The sequence below is a fragment of the Babylonia areolata genome, chromosome 19, assembly GCF_041734735.1.
Source record: "Babylonia areolata isolate BAREFJ2019XMU chromosome 19, ASM4173473v1, whole genome shotgun sequence".
NCBI classification, from domain to species: domain Eukaryota; kingdom Metazoa; phylum Mollusca; class Gastropoda; order Neogastropoda; family Buccinidae; genus Babylonia; species Babylonia areolata.
Genome location: NC_134894.1, coordinates 57,369,299 through 57,392,884, shown reverse-complemented (window position 1 = coordinate 57,392,884; position 23,586 = coordinate 57,369,299). Strand labels below are relative to the sequence as shown.

The 23,586-nt window shown below is 39.4% G+C and overlaps 2 protein-coding genes across 7 annotated transcripts in view; one reads left to right on the top strand and one right to left on the bottom strand.

Annotated features, from left to right (window-relative positions):
* The window catches only part of LOC143293884 (pre-mRNA-processing factor 40 homolog A-like), a 31,212-nt gene extending 10,986 nt beyond the window's left edge, over positions 1 to 20,226 (bottom strand). For all 3 annotated transcript variants that reach the window (XM_076605220.1, XM_076605222.1, XM_076605221.1), the window contains exons 1-16: positions 20,202 to 20,226; positions 19,662 to 19,709; positions 18,679 to 18,757; positions 17,456 to 17,548; positions 14,577 to 14,629; positions 13,210 to 13,317; positions 12,412 to 12,557; positions 10,754 to 10,948; positions 9,712 to 9,811; positions 8,843 to 8,980; positions 8,062 to 8,153; positions 5,988 to 6,096; positions 5,002 to 5,152; positions 3,968 to 4,101; positions 2,779 to 2,985; positions 402 to 518 (exon numbers count right to left, since the gene is read on the bottom strand). In XM_076605220.1, the coding sequence (XP_076461335.1) occupies positions 402 to 518; positions 2,779 to 2,985; positions 3,968 to 4,101; positions 5,002 to 5,152; positions 5,988 to 6,096; positions 8,062 to 8,153; positions 8,843 to 8,980; positions 9,712 to 9,811; positions 10,754 to 10,948; positions 12,412 to 12,557; positions 13,210 to 13,317; positions 14,577 to 14,629; positions 17,456 to 17,548; positions 18,679 to 18,757; positions 19,662 to 19,709; positions 20,202 to 20,207 (1,776 nt within the window). In that variant the 5' untranslated portion in view covers positions 20,208 to 20,226. The remainder of the gene's footprint in view (positions 1 to 401; positions 519 to 2,778; positions 2,986 to 3,967; positions 4,102 to 5,001; positions 5,153 to 5,987; positions 6,097 to 8,061; positions 8,154 to 8,842; positions 8,981 to 9,711; positions 9,812 to 10,753; positions 10,949 to 12,411; positions 12,558 to 13,209; positions 13,318 to 14,576; positions 14,630 to 17,455; positions 17,549 to 18,678; positions 18,758 to 19,661; positions 19,710 to 20,201) is intronic.
* Positions 20,227 to 21,172: 946 nt separating this feature from the next.
* LOC143293882 (uncharacterized) overlaps positions 21,173 to 23,586 on the top strand; it is a 79,248-nt gene continuing 76,834 nt past the window's right edge. For all 4 annotated transcript variants that reach the window (XM_076605218.1, XM_076605216.1, XM_076605217.1 and 1 more), the window contains exons 1-2: positions 21,173 to 21,316; positions 23,336 to 23,398. In XM_076605218.1, coding sequence (XP_076461333.1) covers positions 21,248 to 21,316; positions 23,336 to 23,398 — 132 coding nt within the window. In that variant the 5' untranslated portion in view covers positions 21,173 to 21,247. The remainder of the gene's footprint in view (positions 21,317 to 23,335; positions 23,399 to 23,586) is intronic.

The following is a 23,586-nucleotide window of genomic DNA, read 5'->3' as shown; positions in this document are numbered from 1 at the left end:
CAATCCCTCCCCAACAGATTTAGAACAATCCCTCCCCAACAGAATTACAATCCTTCCCCAACAGAATTAGAACAATCCCTCCCCAACAGAACTGAAACAATCACCTCCTGGAAAGAAACCAAACAACCCCTCTCCAACATAAATGAAAAAAACCAAAACATCATCACTCCCCAACAGAAATGAAATAATCCCTCCCCAAACAGATTCAAACCAATCTTTCCCCAACAGAAACCAAACAATCACTTTCCTCCACATTTTAACAAACTCTTCACCCTGACAACAGGTCTAAATACTGACAACAGTGTTATTCAAAACACATGAAATCCGTATTTTTTTCTCACAAGAAACAGACGCACAATCCTGGCCATCACGAAAAGAATCCTTGAAAGCTGAACACCTACACTGTTATAGGTGAGTTTGATGTTGCCCGAGTCCAGACTGCTGGCCCTCTTGTCGCTCAAAATGACACCACTGAAGGCCTCGTATGTTGTGGCCACCTCGATGAAAAAGGCCTTGTCCTGCAACACAAATAAGGCCAGTAGCTATGATACGATATATGATATGATATGATATGGATACTTATATAGCAGTTGGAGACCAAGCTCTAAGCGCTTTGCAAACACGGAGTCATTTGCACAACAGGCTGCCTACTTGGGCAGAACCGACTGATGGCTGCCCTTTGGGCACTCATCATTCATTTCCTGTGTCATTCAATCAGGTTTCAGTCACATACACACATACTCATACAGACATGCAACATTTTAACTGCATAACTGTTTTTCTTTATTTAACCTGCCATGTAGGCAGCCATACTCCCGTTTTCAGGGGTGTGCATGCTGGGTATGTTCTTGTATCCATAACCCATCGAACGCCGACACGGATTACAGGTTCTTTAACATGCGTATCTGATCTTCTGTACGTGTCTACACATGAAGGGGGTTCAGGCACTAACAGGTCTGCATGTATGTTGACCTGGGAGAACAGAAAATTCTCCACCCCTTACCCATCAGGCTTGGTTACCAAGATTTGAACCTTGGACCCTCAGATTTTAAGTCCAACACTTAACCACTCTGCTTAATAACTATTTGAAAAAACAAAACAAAAAAAACAACAAACAATTACAGTAGGTAGCGGCAGCCAAAATTGTTCTTTAGAAACACATAGTGGAAAGTGATATTTCTAGATTCATTTGTTTGAAACAAACAAAACACACAAAAAATTATTGGTCTATCTATATTTGTTCAAGAGTTATGGTCGTTTAAGCGCGCACAGTAATTACCTTCTTGGGATTTTAGTTTGCTTGATTACATCATGAATATTTCCCAACAGATTTAGCCAGTTTTTAAGGTACAAAGTCTAAATATTATAAAGAAACAGTACTGCAACTTACAAACCAATAGCAAATATAACATAAAAGATATTGCACATCAAAAATGCCATTTCACATGATATCCACTGGATCAAATTTTCGTGATGAGCCATATCTGAAGGTACATTAATCTTGAAAAACAGTGATGAAGCCTTTCAAAACTGGTTTGAGCTAACACTATATATATATATATATATATATATATATATATATCACACAGATCAAGCACATTTTTTGTTCAAGATGCTAGATCAATTCTGTTATGTTTAGGAAGAACTCAAAATCGACAAAACATGCAAAATGTGCAACGATGGACATATTCAGCCAGTCCAATAAATAACTCATAATAACTTCTGAAAGAAAAGAGATATCTCCATGAAATTTGGGGACATTGTAAACAGTGCATTTTGATATTTTGAGTTTGTAATCTATTTTTACTAAAATTTCAGGGGACTACGCCAAAACAGGTACACAAACAATTCTGTTTTTTTTACACTCACCATTTTCGTACAACAAAATTATTTTCTCTGCAGCCTCTTCATAGAATTTTAGAAATACATTTATACAATGGACAAAACAATAATAATTCATTAAACAATAAATACATCAGTTAGATCATGATATAGCACAACTGATTATGAAACCGCACCAATAATATGTCCTCATTTGAAATGCCTAAGTCTAATTTGCAAAAAAAGGTCTCAAGTACATGTCAACAAAGAAGATTTTGTATTCTGAAAACTCGGCAACCAACACGCCAAGTTCTGCCTGAAGATAACACTGGTGCAATGATGTCTTGCCCACTGGCAAACACAAAGTTTCTGCCTGATATGACGCATCTCCTTGAAGCGGATGCTGCCTGGACAGATAGCTCTGGGGAGACAGCTTAAAGAAAGTCTTTCACAACAAGTAGTCAGTCAACGGTACAGAAAATTGCAATGTTTTTAAAAGCGAATATGAGAAATGCATTTATTTGAGAACATATGTTTATTACTCTTGTTTAATCAAGTAATCCGCGTGTGTGGGGTGGGTGGGTGCGGGTGTGTGCTGATTATCTGGTTGCGGTTTTCCGCAATTTATCTTTATTCTTATCTTATATGTCTATTATAATCAATATGCAGTATAGTAGGCTATGTTTATAATTATATTAAAATAATATTTCTTAATTCTTTCTGTTTTTACGTTAAGAATAATAGTTATTACCTGCAGTGTGTGGATGTATGTATGAAACGGTGTATGTGATATTTTTTTACATTTGTATCTTCGTAATATTTGTAAAAGCTGTTGTTGACTTTTACAGTTATGGTCCCCATGTTGTTTACTTGTCTATGTTGTGATAATGCACCTGACCAAATTTCTCCAGTTGGAGATAATAAAGTTATTCTTATCTTATCTTATCTTACACTAACCTTCAGAATATCTTTCACAATTTTCTTCTCGTCATGGAACCTGGCCTTGAGATCCTCCACGTAGAACTTGAACAGGTCAAGGGGGGTGGACCCTGCCTGCCCCAGCATGTTGGAGAAGCGAACGTCCTGCGAGATGGACGGGTACAGGTCCATCCACAGCGACATGGAGTTCAGCTTCCCCTTGTCGTGCAGCTCGTCCAGCAACACCTGGAATGATGCACACAATAAAAAAAGTCACGGAGGTGAAATCACAGGGTACAAAATGCTCTTTATCTCCAACAGGAGATGTCCAACAACATTTCATTTTCATTTTATCACAACAGATTTCTCTGTGTGAAATTCGGGCTACTCTCCCCAGGGAGAGCGCGTCGCTACACAACAGCGCCACCCATTTTTTTTGCATTTTTTCCTGCGTGCAGTTTTACTTGTTTTTCCTACTGAAGTGGATTTTTCTACAGAATATTGCCAGGAATAACCCATTTGTTGCCGTGGGTTCTTTTACGTGCGCTAAGTGCATGCTGCACATGGGACCTCGGTTTATCGTCTCATCCGAATGACTAGCGTCCAGACCACCACTCAAGGTCTAGTGGAGGGGGAGAAAATATCACCTGGCTATAGCAGACACACACAAAAGTTATGGGAGGATAGGAAAAAGCAGGATACAGAATACTATATCATCTCCAATAAGAGAAATGGAGACACAAATTGAGATGAAATATCAGACTTGATTATTTCAATCAGAACATTTTTGTTGTTGTCTAGAAGAAATAGTATATAAAACACAACCATACACCCTCTCCTGGAAGAAGAAGAAGAAAAAAAAAGTAATTTGAAGAATATAAACTGGAACTAAACTTTATCTTTGAAAGAAAAGTATATCATTAACATAAATTTTAACAAAATTTAATAATCAAAAGATGTTTGGCGCAATTTTGAATTTTTTTTTAACTCCGAACTCTGGCTTTCATGTACCTTTTAAAGATTCTGCAATGTTTAAAGGACATTTTCCCCTGACATGGTAAACTAGTTGCGTTAAACAACTTGCTCCCATTTTCTGCCAGATCCTTGATCAGGTTACTTTAGGGTGGTTATAGGTGAGTTACACAGCATCATCGAGAAATGGTTACCTCTCTGTCGCTGTCCCTCTCTCGCACACATACACACGCTCACACCTACACAGAGCACTCACAACAAAGCTCTCCCTGTTTTTACGCTGAATGCGTTTCTGTCTCCGTCTTTCCCTCTCCTTCTCGTCGTCGTACTCTTGCTCCAACATGCGGATATGTTCCTCAAAACAAATTAGAGCATCCTCTTTGTCCATGTCTGTGAAGAAAGGAAAGACCACACTGCATTAAGTCTGAAACCTTTCACCTGAGCAGTTTGTTTGACATGCACCTATACTCAGAGCAGGATGTCACTGCTTGTTATCAAAATATTCCTTATTGACATTCAGTGACAACAGTAACTATGAGTGCACATCCAGTCATACTAATCTCAATTACATATTCATTAGCAAACTGAATAAATGGGTTAATAAATGGGACATTACTTGATTTTATTGAGAGTACTGCTTCAATCTCAGGTAGTAAATGCCTCTCAGACAGAAACAGAATAATGTCTTTGTCCTGTACCTGTATGTGCTATCCAAAAGCTTGACAATGAATATCATAATATACAAGAGAAAAAAGATTCTAATTAAAAAAAAAAAGTAATTGAGGGCTAAAGGACTCACAGAACCTTTACATCAGGCCTCCTGCCTGTAAAACACTTGAGGTGCAAATGCACACACATGATTGCAGATAGAAAAGTGTGGGCAGTAAGTGAGTAATTCAGATGAGAGAGAGACATAAGTTTACAGTTGGGCCAATCGCAAAGTGAGAGCTGTGATATCAATGGTTTCTCCAATGCAATGGGAAATTAAATTACTTACAGCTTAGTCTTTTGTGAAGGACTATGACTCTCAAACTAGGAGGCAATATTGCACTGACTCTTAGTGCTGCAGCCTTGGGGGCTTGTTGGCCTTTGGGAATCATCCCCAACACCGACTGTCCTAAAACCCTCTAGGCCGAAAGAGTGGGGATGTAGCTTGGGCAAGACGCTCTCCACCATAATCGAATTCTAGCCCAGATAGTCAGGACAACAGTTACCTCCTCTGCTGTTCTGATGGTCACAGTCGAAAACGACTGACTGTCATACAAGATGAGAGAACAGACGCAGACTCACTTTCCAGATCGGGATCATCGGTGAACCGCGTGTTGTCCAGCAGCATCTGCTGGGCCTCTGACCAGGTGGTGCAGTACTGCAGGTTGGGCATGCTGTCCAGGATCTCGGAGAACACCTTGATGTTGCGTTTCCGCAAGGCCTTCGCTTCCTCCTGTTGTCATGGGCACAGGCAAAAAAACCCAACAAAACCATGAAACAGTTTTCATGCAGTATTTTAAGCAAAACTTTTTTCCTCAAAGAAACAACACACATGAAGATGAAGAAGAAGACAACAAAGACAAAGAAGAAGTAGAAGACAAAGTAAAAGAAGACAAAGAAGAAGAAGAAGACAAAGTAGAAGAAGACAACAAAGACGAAGAAGACAAAGAAGAAGAAAAAGAAGACAAAGTAGAAGAAGACGAAGACAAAGAAGAAGTAGAAGACAAAGTAGAAGAAGACAACAAAGACGAAGGAGGAAGAGAAAATGACAAAGATGAAGAAGAGGAATGGGTATCTGTAATGCAAGCTACCTACGTAACACAGGGGCCCACAGTGCTAACAATGGAGAAAAAAATGGTGACAAAAAATGACAATACAGGACTCTATAATCAAGACCCTTACACACACACATCATACCACATCACATGCCAACACCTAGACACTCACGAAAGCAGATTTGTTCAGATGGAAAAGAAAAGAAAAAAAAAAAAAAAAAAAAAGCGCGTAATTCTTAACAAATTTGTCATTTATTACAAAAGCCATTTTTCAATCCATGAAAAAAAAATCCTATTCATTTATCTTTTATAGGTGTGTTGCAATCCATCACAAAGTCCTTCATAAGAAAAAGAAAAACGAAAGTGATGTTTCAATCCATTATAAAATCATCAATCTGCAAACTTTCATCCTCATCACCTCACCTGGCAGACAAAGATACTCATTTTCAACAAGGCCTCATGCAGACATTCAATTTGTGTATACAACCAACTATGTAGCTTTGAGTGTTTTACCTTCTCTCGTTTGGCAATCAGGTGCACAACATCGTCAAAGAGGTCACGCCTGTCACGGTCACTGACACTCTTCCACACCTCAGCGTCCCCAAAGATGGTGTCTGCTTTCCTGAAATCACCAATATGGACTTTAAAAACAATGAAGAGCTCATAACGCGTACGACTTGACTGCCACTCAAAAGGCTTTTTTTTTTCTTCTTTTTTTAAAGGGAGAAAAGAACAACCCTTTTTACTGCCCCTGAACATTTTTGTAATGGTGGATGGGTGTGGAATGGGTTTTAAAAGGAAATTTTCAATCTAAAATTACGTTTAAGTAACACACTTACCATGACCCACTAGTGCAGACTCCAACAGGGAGTCCGATTCCTGTCCTGTGCAAACTACTATCCGCCTTTGCGGAGAAAACGAAAGTAGCTACGGCCGATAACCTCCCGGAAGTAGGTAACCTCCCCTTTGCCCCCCCTGACTAGCGCGCTCTTTTTCCGGCAGACTCCTGTTCCTGTGCTCTTCATACGGCTAAGCTTTTTTTCCGTATTTTCTGTTTGTCTGTCCATTCTCTGGCGTTCTTGTTTCTTGTCAAATTATGTCTTCAACCAGGTCACATAATTATATAGTTCGATTGGGAGATTGGGCTAAAATTAAGGCACGATCGCAATTGATTCGTGGACACTCTGGGCCCTCTATTTCTAGCCTTCTCAACAACGCCAACCCGCCGCCTCCTCCACTTCCTTCACTCCCTCCGGTCGACTCCAGACCTACACCACCTCCTCCGGTGACTTCTAGAGTTTCGTTACCCCATACTCAGGTCAGTGGTGCCATTGATGCTATTCATTTCAATTTGCGAATGAACTTTAAACTTTTCTTCTGCTTTTTAGTGTTGGTGAGGGGGGCAGAATAAAGAATGAATAAATGATTGAACAGGAAGACCAAGAGGAGAGGAAAGGATGAGGAGGAAAATGAAAGCAAAAACCAAGGAGATGGATGGGGGACACCCAACAAGTAGAAAACAGAAAAAGTGAGAGTCACTGACACAGTATTTTCAGAGACAGGAAATTATAGCTGCGAAAACACACCGGGCGTCACCAGAGCATTGACCATTATTGATAGAAAAAGGTCCCAAGTATTGTGTTTCACTACTATCATCAAAACACCACAACCAATGCTTGTTTCAAATTATACATACACCACATAATCATAAAGACAAGACTCAAGTTTCCATGAAATCTTGGGGCTGTTCACAAACATCAAAGTAAAGCGATAAAAACAGATGTATACTTTAAACCCCACAGCTGGTTAAATCTCCAATAATTTGGGGGCAAATGCAAATCTGAAAGATTCCTCCATGGTTTCAGAAAGAGTTCACCACCAATAAAGCTCAACCTTTAAATGTTTTTTTTTCTGACAACAGTACCAGGAATACAATTCAGAACCACTTGTGGGAGGACAAAAATAATTAAATGTGTCCATCATTAAAAAAATGTTACTTACAGTTCAGCTGACCAAAGAGGGCCATTTCACAGCTGAAAACCTGTCAAAGCCCAAACCAGACGTCTTACCAATATACTCGAGTCTAATAAGCAACAGATGACAGGCAGCTGCCAACACAAACACACATCCAAAGTGCAAGACAAGCACACAGGAGAAACAACAAAACCAAATTGACAGGCACAATGGCCAAGTTGTTAAAGCATTGGACTGTCAATCTGAGGGTCCCGGGTTCGAATCACGGTGATGGCGCCTGGTGGGTGAAGGGTGGAGATTTTTACGACCTCCCAGGTCAACCTGCTAGTGCAGACCTGCTAGTGCCTGAACCCCCTTTGTGTGTATATGCAAGCAGAAGATCAAATACGCACGTTAAAGATCCTGTAATCCATGTCAGCATTCGGTGGGTTATGGAAACAAGAATATACCCAGCATGCACACCCCCGAAAACGGAGTATGGCTGCCTACATGGCGGCGAAAAAATGGTCATACAAGTAAAAGCCCATTCGTGAGCATATGAGTGAACGTGGGAGTTGTAGCCCACTAACGCAGAAGAAGAAGAAGACAAAACCAACAAGCATCAATGTCTGACCAGTATTTGACGGAGGAGTTCATCTTGTCACTGTGGAGAAGGAACTGCTCCAGATCCTCCTTGGCCTGTTTGGCACGGATTCTCTGTTCTTCCTGAAAACCATAACAATACGATAAACCAGTGCAGTTTCTTGCCTTGGACTTTTCCAAATATTACACTAACAACCCATGCATGCACACACACATAAAGTTGGAACAGAAAGTATTAGCTTATGTAACAGGGTTCCCACAGATAAGATTTTTTAAATTTTTTATTTTATTCAAGAACACAAAAAGAAAAAACAAACAAAAAACAAACACACACCCCCTCCCCTAAAAAACAAAAACCCAAATAAACAAAAAAACCTACCAAAAAACTTACTTTTTCAGACCAGAAAGAAAATTTTCTATTCCAAACTTAGCACAAAGCCAAACTGAATCAGATCTTCATCTGCTAGGCTGTTGACGAAAGACATTGCAGATATCCCAGTACTGATGTTAAATTTTCATTAGTTTTTGGTATGTACATTTGGTGGTTTTTTTTGGTTTTTTTTTAACGTATTAAGTTCTTTATTGGATGGTACTGGTCAAGCGGTTTATAAAAATGCCAAGACTTTTTCAAACCATGAAGGGCAAAACATATGGTTCTCTCATTTTTCCAAGACTTTTTCAAAACTTCCACAAACTCTGCACAAACCCTGCTTTAAGACATTACAAAGGACAGTATTCTTGTCTGCTACATCCAGCAATCTGTGTGTTCTGAGAGTGCAGAAGATGTGGTAGCCTAATGACATGTCACCAACCTTTTCCTCCTTTGCCTTCTGTGTCTTGTATTCGTTGAACGCTTGTTTCTTCTCGTTGAGATGCTTCAGAGCTCCGTACCGCCCGTCGTTGATGATCAGTTTCATGGCACTCTCCCATGACGAGGTAGATGGCACATCCTGGTCACATAAAATACAGCAAGCATAAAAGCATGGCAATGGGCTATTATTTCAAAGAATTTAGCACAACTAATGCTTTGACATTGTAAAAAAACAAAACAAAAAAAACCCCCCAAACACCCAAAATAATGGTAATACCTTGTCTTGACCATGTTCTTTCTCCACACCTATTTGACATCCAAAATGGATTTAAGATCAACAATTTCACATTGTAAATGATTTCACCAGGACAGGTAAACAAGAGAAATGAGTGAGAAAAAACAAACAAACAAAAAAAAACCCCAAGCAGAACCATTACTAATGCAAACGTGAACTTCAGTAAATACATAGAGCAATGTGGAAGTGTGAAAATTAAAAGCTGAAGCCCAAACTCTGACAGCTTACAGCTGAGAAATTGCTTGTACCAAGAAACAATATCATGTCAGAGTATGTGAAACCCATCAAACAAATAAGAAAAAAAAAGAAGAAAAAAGAATTTTTAAATATGTGGTTTCACTGTGATTTCACAGAAAAACTAAGTCCTTAGAGTATTACTTGAATGAACAGCTCAAACAGCAACATTTATGGCTTCATGATTTGCTTAAAAATACAGGTATAAAAATACACTTACACACATTCTGCAAAGTATTTTCTTCCCTGAAATCAACCATCTGTATTCATACAGATGACGGGCCTAATAACTTGCAACATCTTTTGGATGTGTGCACAAGTCTTTGAAATAAGCTCTTTACCTTTTCTTTGAGCAATGCCTTAAAGGCTTCAATGGCCTCCTTTTTGTTCCTGAAGTGGTATTCCTTCTTTGGTGGTGGGGCTTCCCCCTCGCTTTCAGAGCTGAAACACATACAATCTCTACATACATGTGGAAAATACAGCATACATACAGCTGGAAAATTCTTGACACTACCGGCAATCTTGATGTATTCCAGATCTTGACCATGTCATTCAAATCAAAGATTATAATTTACTCAAAGTTTTATGAAGGAAAGGACTGAATACTTTTTTTTTTTTGCACATTCAAGAAAGTGAACAGGCAAAAGATATTCAACAAATAATATCAACTTCAGTAGACAAATAAAAGTAGTGCCATCAAATCTCTAAACAAAAAGACTGAGACATAAATGCACATTATTAACGTCCAGTAAGCCCCCCCCCCCACCCCAACCCCCTTCCCAAATCTTCTGAAACTAATTCTTATTTTGAACCATATTTTCATCACCCGTGATAGCTGGCAAGTAAATACACACACACACACACACACACACACAAAGAAAAAACAGAAAGAAAACTTACCAAGGTTAACCAGAAAAAAAATGTGTTCTTCCCAGCTCTTTTGATACCAATTCTTCTGTCCTTTGACCCATGTTTTCATCACTCATGATAGCTGGCAAGTAAATACACACAAAAACAAGGCTAACTAGAAAAATCAGGAATCAAGACCGGAATCAGACCCCTGCCGGAGTCTGCGCTAGTGGGTCACAGTAAAGTACGTGTAGTTAAAAAAGGAAATTTTCTATCTAAAATTACGTTTAAATAACATACTTACCGTGACCCAACTAGTGCAGACTCCGGCAGGGGTCTGACATTCCTGTCCTGTGCAAACTACTATCCGCCTATGCGGAGAAAAAGGGAGCAACTACGGCCGAAAACCTCCCGGAAGTAGGTAACCTCCCCTTTGTCCTGCTAGCTAGCGCCCTCTAGTTAAAAACAACTATAAAAAAAATGTGTTACAGTCCCTACCCTTTCACCCACAAAACACCCGCTGCATGAACTTACCTTTCTGACTCTTTAGCTGGCTTTGTGGTGGCTGTGACAGGAGGAGCAGCAGCCGGGGCGTCTGGTTTGCTGGCAGCGGCCGCCGAGGGGGGCGGTGGCAAGGAGATGGAGGCCAGAGTGGCTTCCATGGCGGCCTGGATGGCGGATGATGGGGCGGACGCTTGTGTGCTGGGCATGGGGATAGAGTCTTCTGCTCTGTAATGACACACAATTATATCTAATAATAAAAAAAAAAATAATTAGGAGTTGTTTGCAGTTACAGTTTCAAGGCAGCGTCAAAGCGTGTGGACTGATCCATATACACTACACATCTGCTGTATTTAAAAAAAAAAAAAAAAATAAAAAAAAATAAAAAAAAAATAAAAAATATATATCTATATATAAACCCATAAAAAAGAGCTGATGTCTTATTTTCACATGAACCCAGTGCCGTTTGCCATAGATATACATGATATACGGACACTGCCAGTTTCCCTGTAAACCATTTAACCACACTATAAACAAACAGCAATGCTAAAACAGTGTACAATACTGTTGTCTATAGTCCTATACTGACAGCCACAGTCATGTTTACAGTACTCCACAGACAGCATTGTATCTGGAAGTACATGAATGATACTAACATAAAAAAAGACAATACTAAATAAAAGTCAAGTTTTGTTTAACAGCTCCATGAAAAAGCCTTTTACTTCTATATGAAGCTTCAGTAAAAAACAAAAAAACAAAAACAAAAAAAAACCCAACTACAAACAAAAAAACAAGAGCACCCCAACTCTCTGAGATAAGCACATTTTCTGAATTAAAAAAAAAAAGCTTTTCATTCTAAAAAAGAAAGTATTCAAAAGTTACTGTAATAAATGCGCCGAAAAAATCTTTTTTTAAGTGTGAAAATTAATTATGCTGGTTTTGCATTTACTTTAATGAGGAAAGAAAACTTTTCTTCTTCTTTTACTTTGATTTTTTTTTTTTTTTAAACTTATGTTTTAGAGCTTCCATCAGATACAGAAACAGAAAAAACGCCTTATAAGTTACTCAACTTTTCTTGTTCTTTTATTCATTCCTTTGACCTGCAGTATTTTACCATCAGTGAGAAATTGTTTAAAAGATATAAGTGCCAATGAGAAAAGTAACTGAACCTCCACTCATACAAGTACACACACATACATGCTCACACAGACACAAAGCACACTCACACGCACGCTCTCACACGTGTATCAATGGCTACGCCAGAAAACACACACAGGACTCTGATTCCTGGCCACACAAAGCACATGCTCTCCAACACACACACACACACACACTCTCTCTCTCTCTCTCTCACACACACACTCACCCACCCACCCATATCAATGGCTACGCCAGAAAACACACACAGGACTGACTCTGATTCCTGGGCACACAAAGCACATGCTCTCCAACACACACACACACACACATATTCTCTCTCTCTCTCTCTCACACGCACACACACCCACCCATATCAATGGCTACACCAGAACACACACACACAGGACTGACTCTGATTCCTGGGCACACAAAGCACATGCTCTCCAACACACACACACACACATATTCTCTCTCTCTCCCTCTCTCTCTCACATGCACACACACCCACCCATATCAATGGCTACACCAGAACACACACAAACAGGACTGACTTTGATTCCTGGGCACGGATCTTCTCCTCCAACTCTTCTAGTTCCTTGGGCTTGGTCCAGCAGCTCTCCTTGGTCTGCGAGTTGTGGTAGTACACCTTGCCCGAGTCTGACTTGTACTCTTTCCACGGACATTGTGATAACAATTTCTGGAAAAAAGACAACCTTCTCTTTGTTTTTTTTGGGGGGGATGGGGGAGTGGGGATGTTATCAATGGGTTCATTCATACTTTTCTGATTACTAAATGTGACAGTAATTGTTTTTTCACATTCATTTTTTTCTATTAGGATTCTAATACTTAAAAACCTATTTTTCATTTCTTTGAATGAGCTTTATCTAGAGTTATTGTTCAATCTGAAAATAATCTGTTTGTAAGAAATAAAAGAACATTTAATTAAAGACATAATAGGTTTAAACTAATAAAAGAAAGATACAGACAGCAGATGACTATTTTCTAAGACTTCAGCACAACATTATCATTATAACCATCTTAATATAATCATGAACCTGTCATAATCGTCTATATCTTATAAACATGACCATTTTGTGTCTTTCAAGCATATGTGATTAAATCATCAAGAAATCAATATAATATGTAAGTTAAGGTTGACTTCTGATTAAACAAAAGCAGTATGACCAAATAAAACAACATACATGCATACACAACAACAAAAAGATACCATCTGATATCACTCTCAGTGAAAAGTAAAATCGAAAAACACTACAAGAACACCACAACCACAACACACACACGTCTATACACACTATCTGAACAAAAAGGGGTACGGCAGGTTGGATTACCTCTGTTATGGTCTTCAGTTCATCTGGTTTTTCCCAGCTGGACTTTTTGGTGACGCTGTTGTAATAGTAGGTTCTTCCATCAGGGGCTTTAAACTCTCCCCAAGGACTCTGCTCACCAAAATCACATATATAGAGGTTGTGCAATACGCTTTGACTGAAAGAACTGCACTTTATAAATGTCATGTATCATCAGTATTTCTGTACACCGCAGTCACAGATACTACTTTGAAATGCCACATGGTTTGGAAGTTTCTCTTTTTTTACTATCAAACTCTTGAGTGCAGCTACCTAAACCAGCAACACACACACACTCAGTACTCTATAATGATCCCAAAATGAAGCAGCTGAACACCAAACTAATAGACAGAGGAGCTCACTAGATGATCAGCGGCATACACAGAATCAACAATAAAACCAGAAAAGGAATTCCTATGATAATGTACAGGGATATTGGTAAATGTATAATTCAAGGATGGCCATATGACTGGCATAGCTCAAGGGAGTAGAGCTATTCTTCTTCTTCTTCTTCTTCTGCGTTCACTCGTATGCACACGAGTGGGCTTTTTACGTGTATGACTGTTTTTACCCCGCCATGTAGGCAGCCATACTCCGTTTTCGGGGGTGTGCATGCTGGGTATGTTCTTGTTTCCATAACCCACCGAACGCTGACATGGATTACAGGATCTTTAACGTGCGTATTTGATCTTCTGCTTGCATATACACACGAAGGGGGTTCAGGCACTAGCAGGTCTGCACATATATTGACCTGGGAGATCGTAAAAATCTCCACCCTTTACCCACCAGGCGCCGTCACCGTGATTCGAACCCGGGACCCTCAGATTGACAGTCCAACGCTTTAACCACTCGGCTATTGCGCCCGTCTGAGTAGAGCTATGACCTTGGTGTTTTGGTGTTTACTTTATTTCGCAAAATCATTCGCAAGCCAATATCAATATGTGTCTGTGTGCCCATGAGGGTCTGGTTCAAATCCTGCTCTTTTCTTGCCCTTTCTCCCAAGTCTGACAGGAAAATCAAACTGAACATTCAGATGAAATGATAAACCGAGGTCCCGTCTGCAGCAGGCACTTTGCGCACTGAAAAAGAACCCATGGCAAAGACAGTGTTGCCCTCTGGCAAAATTCTGTAGCAAAAATCCACTCTAATACTATTAGGTACACAATGCACTCATGTACCTAACACTGCATGTACCTAACACTAACAGATGCGGTTTAGCATACATGGATTTGCCCCAACGCAGTGACACCCCGAGAAACTGAAAACCTCACCTTCAGTCCCTGAAAGTGAGGGTGAAACAGAAACTATAAAAAGAGAAACAAATGATCTCAAAGTGATCACTGCAATGTTACCTTATTCTCCTGAGTTGCCGGTGGAGGAGGGGTGCCTTGATTCATCTCACCACCTGCAACCAAACAGAAACCAGAACTGCTCAGCAATGCCTGTCATGGTTGAATAACAGAAAATATTTCAAGCACCTGTCACAATTTTGATCTTTCCATATCCTAAGCTACTTTTGTCATTTGATTTTCAGGTGTGGTTTTTTTTTTAACTTATAAAAACACAAAAACTTTTGTGATTTGATTTTCACATTTCAGGTATTTTTAAGCTTTTTTTTAACATACAGATACCTGTAAACAGGACTTGGCAAAGCCTGGTACACAATTCAGGACTACATTTCACCCAAAGTTTTCAAATAGCCTGCAACAACTACATAAGTTTAATCCCTTTTCCTAGCTCAGATCAACCTGCAACAACTACATAAGTTTAATCCCTTTTCCTAGCTCAGATCAGCCTGCAACAACTACATAAGTTTAATCCCTTTTCCAAGCTCAGATCAGCCTGCAACAACTACATAAGTTTAATCCCTTTCCTTAGCTTAGATCAGCCTTAACAACTACATAAGTTTAATCCCTTTTCTTAGCTCAGATCAGCCTTAACAACTACGTAAGTTTAATCCCTTTTCTTAGCTCAGATCAGCCTGTAACAATTACACAAGTTTCATTCCCTTTTCCTAGCTCAGATCAGCCTGTAACAATTACACAAGTTTCATTCCCTTTTCTAACTCATTAACTGTAATGTGTGATTATATTTCTTTCTGTGAAAGTGTGTGCATTCCAACAAAAAATATATATATTTTTCAAGCGACAAAATTTGGTGTAACGGGGCTGTTAGGCAAAAACTAAAGGAAAAGAGAGAGCTTTTTGCGAAACTGATGATAGAACAGTCCACAAAAGCAAAGTTTTTATACAGGAAAAAATCGGAAGAAAACTTGTCTGCAAACAACTCGAGGAATGTGTGGACTGGACTGCAGAACATCACTGATTATAAAATGACCCACCAGACAGTCGACAACACTGACAGAACTCTTCCAGACAAACTAAACATATTCTACTCCAGATATGACAAACCATTGTCTACTTCTGATGTGGTTGCACCCAAAATCACCCCCCACTCCCCCTTTCATAGTCCAGGAGAATGAAGTCAGACGCCACTTCAGACGTCTGAAAATGAGAAAAGCCGCTGGCCCTGACAACATCTCACCAGGCCTTTTGAGGAAGTGTGCTGTCCAACTATCTAGTGTCTTCACTGACATATTTAAGATGTCCCTTCAGTATTGTGTGGTGCCACACTGCTTTAAGAAATCAACAATCATTCCTGTTTCAAAAAAAGCACAGCCTAGTTGTCTTAATGATTATCGTCCCGTAGCCTTAACATCAATCGTCATGAAAACATTTGAACGCTTGATTCTACAATTCCTAAAAACCTGCATTCCTCCATCTTTTGATCCCTTTCAGTTCACCTATAGAGCTAACAGATCAGCTGAAGATGCCATTAGCATAGGCCTCTACCACGTCCTCAGACATCTCGAAAATCCTAACAGCTATACTAGGATCCTTTTAAATTAAAAGACCTCTCGCTGCCTGAATCAATTTGTGTATGGATCCTATATTTTCTAAGATGCAGACCGCAAGTTGTTAAAGTTGGTGACTTCACCTCCTCCACATACATTCTCAACATAGGCGCTCCTTAGGGTTGTGTTCTATCCCCACTGTTGTACTCACTATTCACACATGACTGTGCAACTCAAAATGAATGTAACACCATGGTCAAGTTTGTCGACGATACAACTCTAGAAGGGCTGATTACGAACAGTGATGAGTCAAAATATAGGGAAGAAGTACTGGAACTTGTCAGCTGGTGTGATCAAAACAACTCTGAACTCAACGTATCAAAAACAAAAGAATTAATTTTAGATTTCAGGAAGACCAGATCTGACCCCTTAGCACTTGTCATTAAAGACAAACAAGTAGAGATCATCAGCGAATTTAAATTTCTCTGACTCATCATTTCCAACGATTTGAAATGGGAGAAAAATACGGAAAAAATTGTTAAGAAAGCACAACAGCGCCTGAACTTTCTTTGGTGCCTCAAAAAGTTCAGAATTCAAAACGAGATCATGTTTGATTTCTACCGAGCAGTCACTGAAAGTGTGCTAACCTTCTCTATTACTGTTTGGCACAGAAACATTTCCAAGGCAGAAGTTGCAGCCCTTAACAGAATCGTAAAACCTGCCACCAAAATTACCGGGGCTGATCTACCTTCTCTAGACGACATATATTATAAGCGGCTACTCAAATAAACAAAATCAATCAACCAGGATGAATCCCATCCAAATTTTGGGATTTTCGAGATGCTCCCCTCTGGTCGACGGTACAGAAGTACAAGGACGAAAACCAATCACTTCGCCAATAGCTTTTTCCCCAAAGCAGTCAATGCCCTGTCTCTCGAACAAATCTAGTATGATAAATAGAATTGTGCAATCAACGACCATCTACCTGAAGATCTAGTCATCAGCCCCACCCACATGTAATATGCGGCCTCTGTTCAAACGTGTGTGTGTGTGTGTGTGTGTGAGAGAGAGAGAGAGAGAGAGAGAGAGAGTGAGTGTGTGTGTGTGTGTGTGTGTGCGTGTGTGAGTATGCACAAGTTTTTGTTTTGATATGCACATGTATGTATCCTAATTTCTACTGTATCTGTGTATAATTTTTGACTTACGTTCGTACCTTGTAATGTACTACCCCCCCCCCCTCCCACCAATATTCCTTGTGACCTTGGTACACTCGGTAATAAAGACATATTCTATGCTAATGGTATCGTTTTCTTTCAGCTGAGCAGTGTATCCCTACACATAATCTGCAGACAATGACACATGTATTATTAAACAAACCTGGAAACATAGGTGGTGGGAACCCCATAGGTGGAGGCATGCCAGGTGGAAACACAGGTGGTGGCACTGGCATATTTGGGGGTCCATTAAAACCTGTCCAGACAAAAAGAAAAGGTATTTTGCTGATGTTAGGGGGCTAATTAAAACCTGTCAACAACAACAACAAATTTATCTTATGTAAGTTGTCAACAATTTTCAGAACTCAATGGAGTACATGATCACAAGAAATCTTAATATTATTATTAACATAACTTTTTTTTTTTTTAACATAGTATAACAATTAAGTTTAATGTAGTGTGGAAAATTACAACAGCAGTGTGAAATATCATGTATTTTATTCAGTTGATATATATTTACTTGGTACAGATTGAAAAAAAAAAAAAAAATTAATATGTACCAGTGCTACTGTTGTGAGCAGGTTGAAGATCTGTTGTAGAAGATGTAAATTAACAGCAACAAAACTAAAGACAGATGCATGGAAATTCTTCTCCCACCCTGTCTGAATTTCTACTCACTTCTCTGTTCATCCTCGCCTCTTTTTACTGAGTAATTCTCACAATCTTCTTCAGCTTTTCTTTTACCTCTACTGTCATCTCCAACTAACACAGTCCCTGAAGACAGACCTATGGTCTGAATCGTTGTACACCTTCTATCAAAAGTGAGTCTTATTTTACAACCCAGTTCTTATAAACTTTCTGAATTTGTTGTCTAGTTATTTATCCGCGCTTTTCCTCCACTGTAATGGTGTCTAGATGTAAAATACAAAACTGTTTTTAATACTGATACTGTAGTGTATTTCACATCGATGATACAAACTAGAATAATAAAATAAAATAAAAAAAAAAAAAAAAGTTTGTCCATTATTCAAATTTAGACCTTCTGCTTTCAGGATGTTTGTATTTTTTGTCTTTCTCTCTTTAATAAAAACAGAAGAAAAAAAAAAGTTCTTCACACTTCAAAGACTTTTGCATACTTAGATTTAAAACATCAGGACATTTCCATTTGTCAATTATGTTACTTTTTAATTCAGCACCTATATAATAAATCTGATTACTATCTTGTTAATAATTTGTATGTATTGTTTGACTTAATCCCCCCCCCCTCCTCTGCCACCCCCCCCCTCCTCTGCCACCCCAACCACACCCCTCGCCCCCCTTAGACTCCTTCTGTAAGAATCAACACCCCTCTGCCTAGCACAAATCCTTTCTGTCAAGTCAACTTACCTTGCATGGGCCCAGGGCCCATTGGCGGTCCTCCCATTGGGGGCATAAACCCAGGGGGTGGGCCGCCTGGAGGGGGCATCTAACAAAACAAAAACATACTCAATTAACAATTGCATCATTCACACATGTTACAACACAGTTCACGAAAAACAAAAAAACCCACAAAAAACAACAACAACAAAACAAATAAAATCTAAAAAGAAGGAACAGCAAATAAAGTGAACCATGTTAAAACTTTGTCAAAGCAAACCAAAAATAAGTATTATATTATTTACAGAATTAAACAAAACAAATTATGTAGCATTAAACTGACTGATAAGGTATAACTAAGATAAAACAAAAAGTTTTTGCTTTCACTACATAACCAGCTCTAGGGTTGAAATGTGTACAATGTGTGTCTTGTGTGTTGAAACTGATAACCTGTGTTCATGTTTCTGTCCGAAAGGTGTGTACAGTTACTTGAGTAAATATCTTGCATAAAAATCATACTATATTTAATTTTTAATTAATAAATACAAAGCTTACAATTTTACATATAGTGATTCATAGTCAGACAGCACAGTCATCAAATCTAGAATTAACAACAAAAATAAAATAAAATAAAAATAAACTAAAACTAGTAAAAGCCAAACTTATATGATTTATCTCTTTCTAATAGTAACGCTGTACTGTCGTACATGCCAAAAATCTAATTCTAATGGCACACCAATGAGGCTATGTTTATGTTCCAGTTTGTTTGTTTTTTTTGGGTTTTTTTAGTATTGTATGTGTCAGTGTGTGCATTGATCTGATTCTGATATTGTGTGATGTTGATACATGCACAAATGTTTGACAGGAACTTGGGGGAAGTGTGTGCATGCACGCGCACACACACAAACACACACTGATTTCATGGTTTGGAGCCTGGAAAGCAAAACACACTGACACATTATCATTAATTTTGTGAAGGAAATAATGTAAAGGACAATGTTTTTCATACTTACTCCATAAGGTGGCATCATGCCTGGACCATTTCCTCCTGGATTTGGGTTCTAGAATAAAAAGAAAAAAATATAACAGATTGTGAGCTATTCATTACGTCTACATTAGTACATACTATATGAATAAAATCAACAATCTATATTGTGGCAGCTAAATGCTTGGAAAAGAAACCGAAATATCTTGTATACCCCAACTAATTCATCTGAACACATTATGTTAGTTAATCAATCTTCCTGAGACTGGCATAGCCATGAGTCTGTTGTCTTTGTCAAAAAGCCTATGCCCACACTGACAATGTGACATCCAGTGATCCACTGACAATGGAAACAAAACGCTCGTCATCCGCACGATCATGCAATGCACGCACATGTCGTCTAATGGCTCAGATGATATAATATATATAATAAAATACCGGTAAAGCGAAAATTCTAATCTTACATGCCAATATTCCAAATCTAAATTGTTGGCGAAATCAAACAATAAATAAAAATGATACTGCAACTGAAAAAGAGCGACGAGTTTCACGCTGTTTCTGTCCTTACCGACATCTTGAACCGGAAGTGTGATTCAAAGGTATACGCAGACATGGCTAATGACCTCCCTTGACATACGAATCTCCGGAGTGTCTGCTGCACCCACGGACGTATTTAAGTCCAAAATATGTCCGTGTGCTCCACCTCGGAGGGTCGCACCAGGATGCAGAGATTTGTAGAAAATAATGAGAGGAAAAAAACGAGTGTGTGCGTGTGCGTGTGTGTGTGTGTGTGTGTGTGTGTGTGTGTGCGTGCGTGCGTGTGTTTCACCGTGCCTTGATTTTTTATTCGTGTAGTATAGACCCTGTTTAAGGCGTAGACTGGATGTAAAAAAGCACACCAGTGTTTATTTATCGATCCTCGAAATAAAGAATGTTGTTCTCTCTCTCCGGGCTGTGTGTGTGTGTGTGTGTGTGTGTGTGTGTGTGTAACTATATCAAGACTATACATTGAAAGCAAATCTAGTTGAATACAAATGAAACAGTTATAACGCTGAAGTCATTTACACGGATTCGTCCGTCAAACTAAGTGAAAATGGTTTGGAACTATGATGACAGACTCGGTCTACCAAAAGTCATAGTATCGAATCGATTAGAGAAACACATGCATTAAAAACATCACTGACTCAGTTATCTGCTAACTACTCTCGTGTGTGTGTGTGTGTATGTGTGTGTGTGTGTGTACGTGTGATGGCATAACGGTATGCCGCACTGACATAAGCATGCATGTGCGCGTATGCGTGCTTGCTCAGTCGAAAACGTGTATCTGTGTGTAGCAGTGAGGCAATCTTGGAGAGATCCAAAATGGTCCCTGCTCAAAGATAAAGTGAACGAGGGGGAACCCACAGAGCCATGTAACTGTCTGTGGGGAAATTCACGGGAGGTCACAATGTGGGGCTGGTCACCGGAAATAGTCCCGACGATAACTGTGCTTGAGTGACAACGCAATGTGATTGGTGGAAGCACTGTGCCATTGAGGAGACCAGGAAGTTTTTTTTTACATGTGTTCGGAAAAGTTCGGTTTGTCCAGTCTACTAGAATCAGGACAGCTTAAACATGTCACTCCCACCAGCAGAAGAGCTCGCCAGATGGACAGTTGGACATGTCAACAAATGGTTGACAGAGGTAAACCGGCCATGGTTCGTTTTCTTATATGAACTGAAAAGAATCATACAAGTTCGTTGGGTAGGCCTGTGATAATTGTGTTGTGCTGTGCGTTGGGAATGACGAAGTTCAGCTTGTGAGTGACGTTAAAAAACAAAACAAAAAAACAAACAAACAAAAAACAACCGAAGGCGAGAGTTTGAGTTGTTGAGCTTGTTGTCGCGATACTGTTGTGAGTGTCTTTGTCTTGAAGGCAAAATCTTAAAAGTATAAAGAGTATAAGACCTGCTGCATATAACCATAATAGTCGACTGGGCAACTTATTTGATTCACGTGCACGCACACACACACACACACACATACACACACACTCACACTCACACACACACACTCACACGCATGCACATATGTACATGTAGAGCACACTTATATGGAGCACAAGGCTTGCATTTATAAGAACAAGAACACACACACACACACACACACACATGCACACACACATACCTGCCACAAACATACACACAGACACAAATACTTGCACAACCTCCCCAACCCACCTCACGCCACCCCTCGCCTGCACACACATATACATATTAAACAAGACTACACACATTCATGCATTCAATACAAAACAGGAAAATATTTCTTCTTCTTCTTTGTTTGTGGGCTGCAACTCATATGTAGACGAGAGGGCTTTTACGTGCATGACTGTTTTAACCCTGCCATGTAGGCAACCATACTCCACTTTTGGGGGTGTGCGTACTGGGTATGTTCTTGTTTCCATAACCCACGGAAGCAGGGTCTTTGGTTTAATGTGCATATTTGATCTTCTGCTTGCATACCTACATGAAGGGGGTTCAGGGACTAGCAGGTCTGCACGTATGTTGACCTGGGAGATCAGAAAAACCACCACTCTTTACCCACCAGGCGCCGTTACTGAGATTTGAACCTGGGACCCTCAGATTGAAAGTCCAACGCTTTAACCACTTGGCTATTGCGCCCGTCAGTAAAATATTTAGAAAAACAAGAAAGAGAGGAAGGAGATCTTGCACTCAAAGTTTCCTTCTCAAAATGAACAGTATGATATTCAGCGTTCATTATGCAACGCAGTGAATGTAAAATTACACAGGAGATAGGGATGCAGTCAATCTGCTCCCTTAACAGCTTCTTTCCTTACGCTCTTCCCGCTTCCCTTTTCTCCCAGCGACTCCTTGTCCTCTCCTGTTTTGCTTTTAAAACCCACCTTGACTTCTCTGTCTGGCTAAGATTCTAGATTATAATAACCCCTCCCTCTCCATTTTATTTATTATTTATGTTCACACAGATGCAAGTACACCCTCATATATAAAAACTGATGAAGACGTTCACCAAATCAAACCTTTTTTAACACTTTTTTTACTAACAGGGTTGTTAACGTCTGGAATAAACTGCCCAGTAACATTGTCACTGCAGGAACACTTAACAGTTTTAAGAATTTATTAGATAAACACTGGAAGGATTATGGATTCCAAGTTATTTTCTCCATAGGAAGCTAGCCATAACATTAGTAATTGCGCACTCTTATTTAAAGTTAAAAAAAAGTCCTAATTGATCAGACAAAAGGCTGATAAAACCTAAAAGCCATGACACTTGATATGATATGATATATATAATATATATATGTGTGTGTTTGTATGTGTGTGTGTGCGTGCATGTGTGTGTGCGTATGCAGACGGACACATAAGAATGAAATGGGTATCACCAGATTATGGCAGTGTGTTCTCTTGGGAGAAAACACCCTAGACTCCATACAGAGTAATTGACTATGGCTGAACTCAGCACAACACCAAGACACAACACAGCTCAGCACAGCCCAGTTGCGCAACACAGACACAACAGTTGCAGAAGCTTGCCATCCTCATGTATTTACATAACTACTTAATCAGCATTCTTACACAGTCATGCATTATCCATGCTGTGGTTAGGAAGTGGAGCTTGTAGAGCATTGTACACCGATGTGTTGATAACGTTGTGAATGAGTGTCATTATTTCCTGTTTCAGAGTAGTCTGACAGCATTCAGAGATGATTTCCTGAGAGAGGGAATAGATGGCAACAAACTTCTGGTGAGATTACCACATGTGTGAAAGAGGCAACTCTGTATAGATTGATTTATGGATCGTGACATTAACTGGTTTGAAATGAATCAGTTTTGTTGTTTTTTGTAAAGCCCTTTATTGAAGTGTGTGCGTGTGCGTGTGCGTGCGTGCTTGTGTGAGTGTGTGTGTTTGTGTGTGTGTGTGTGTGTGTGTCT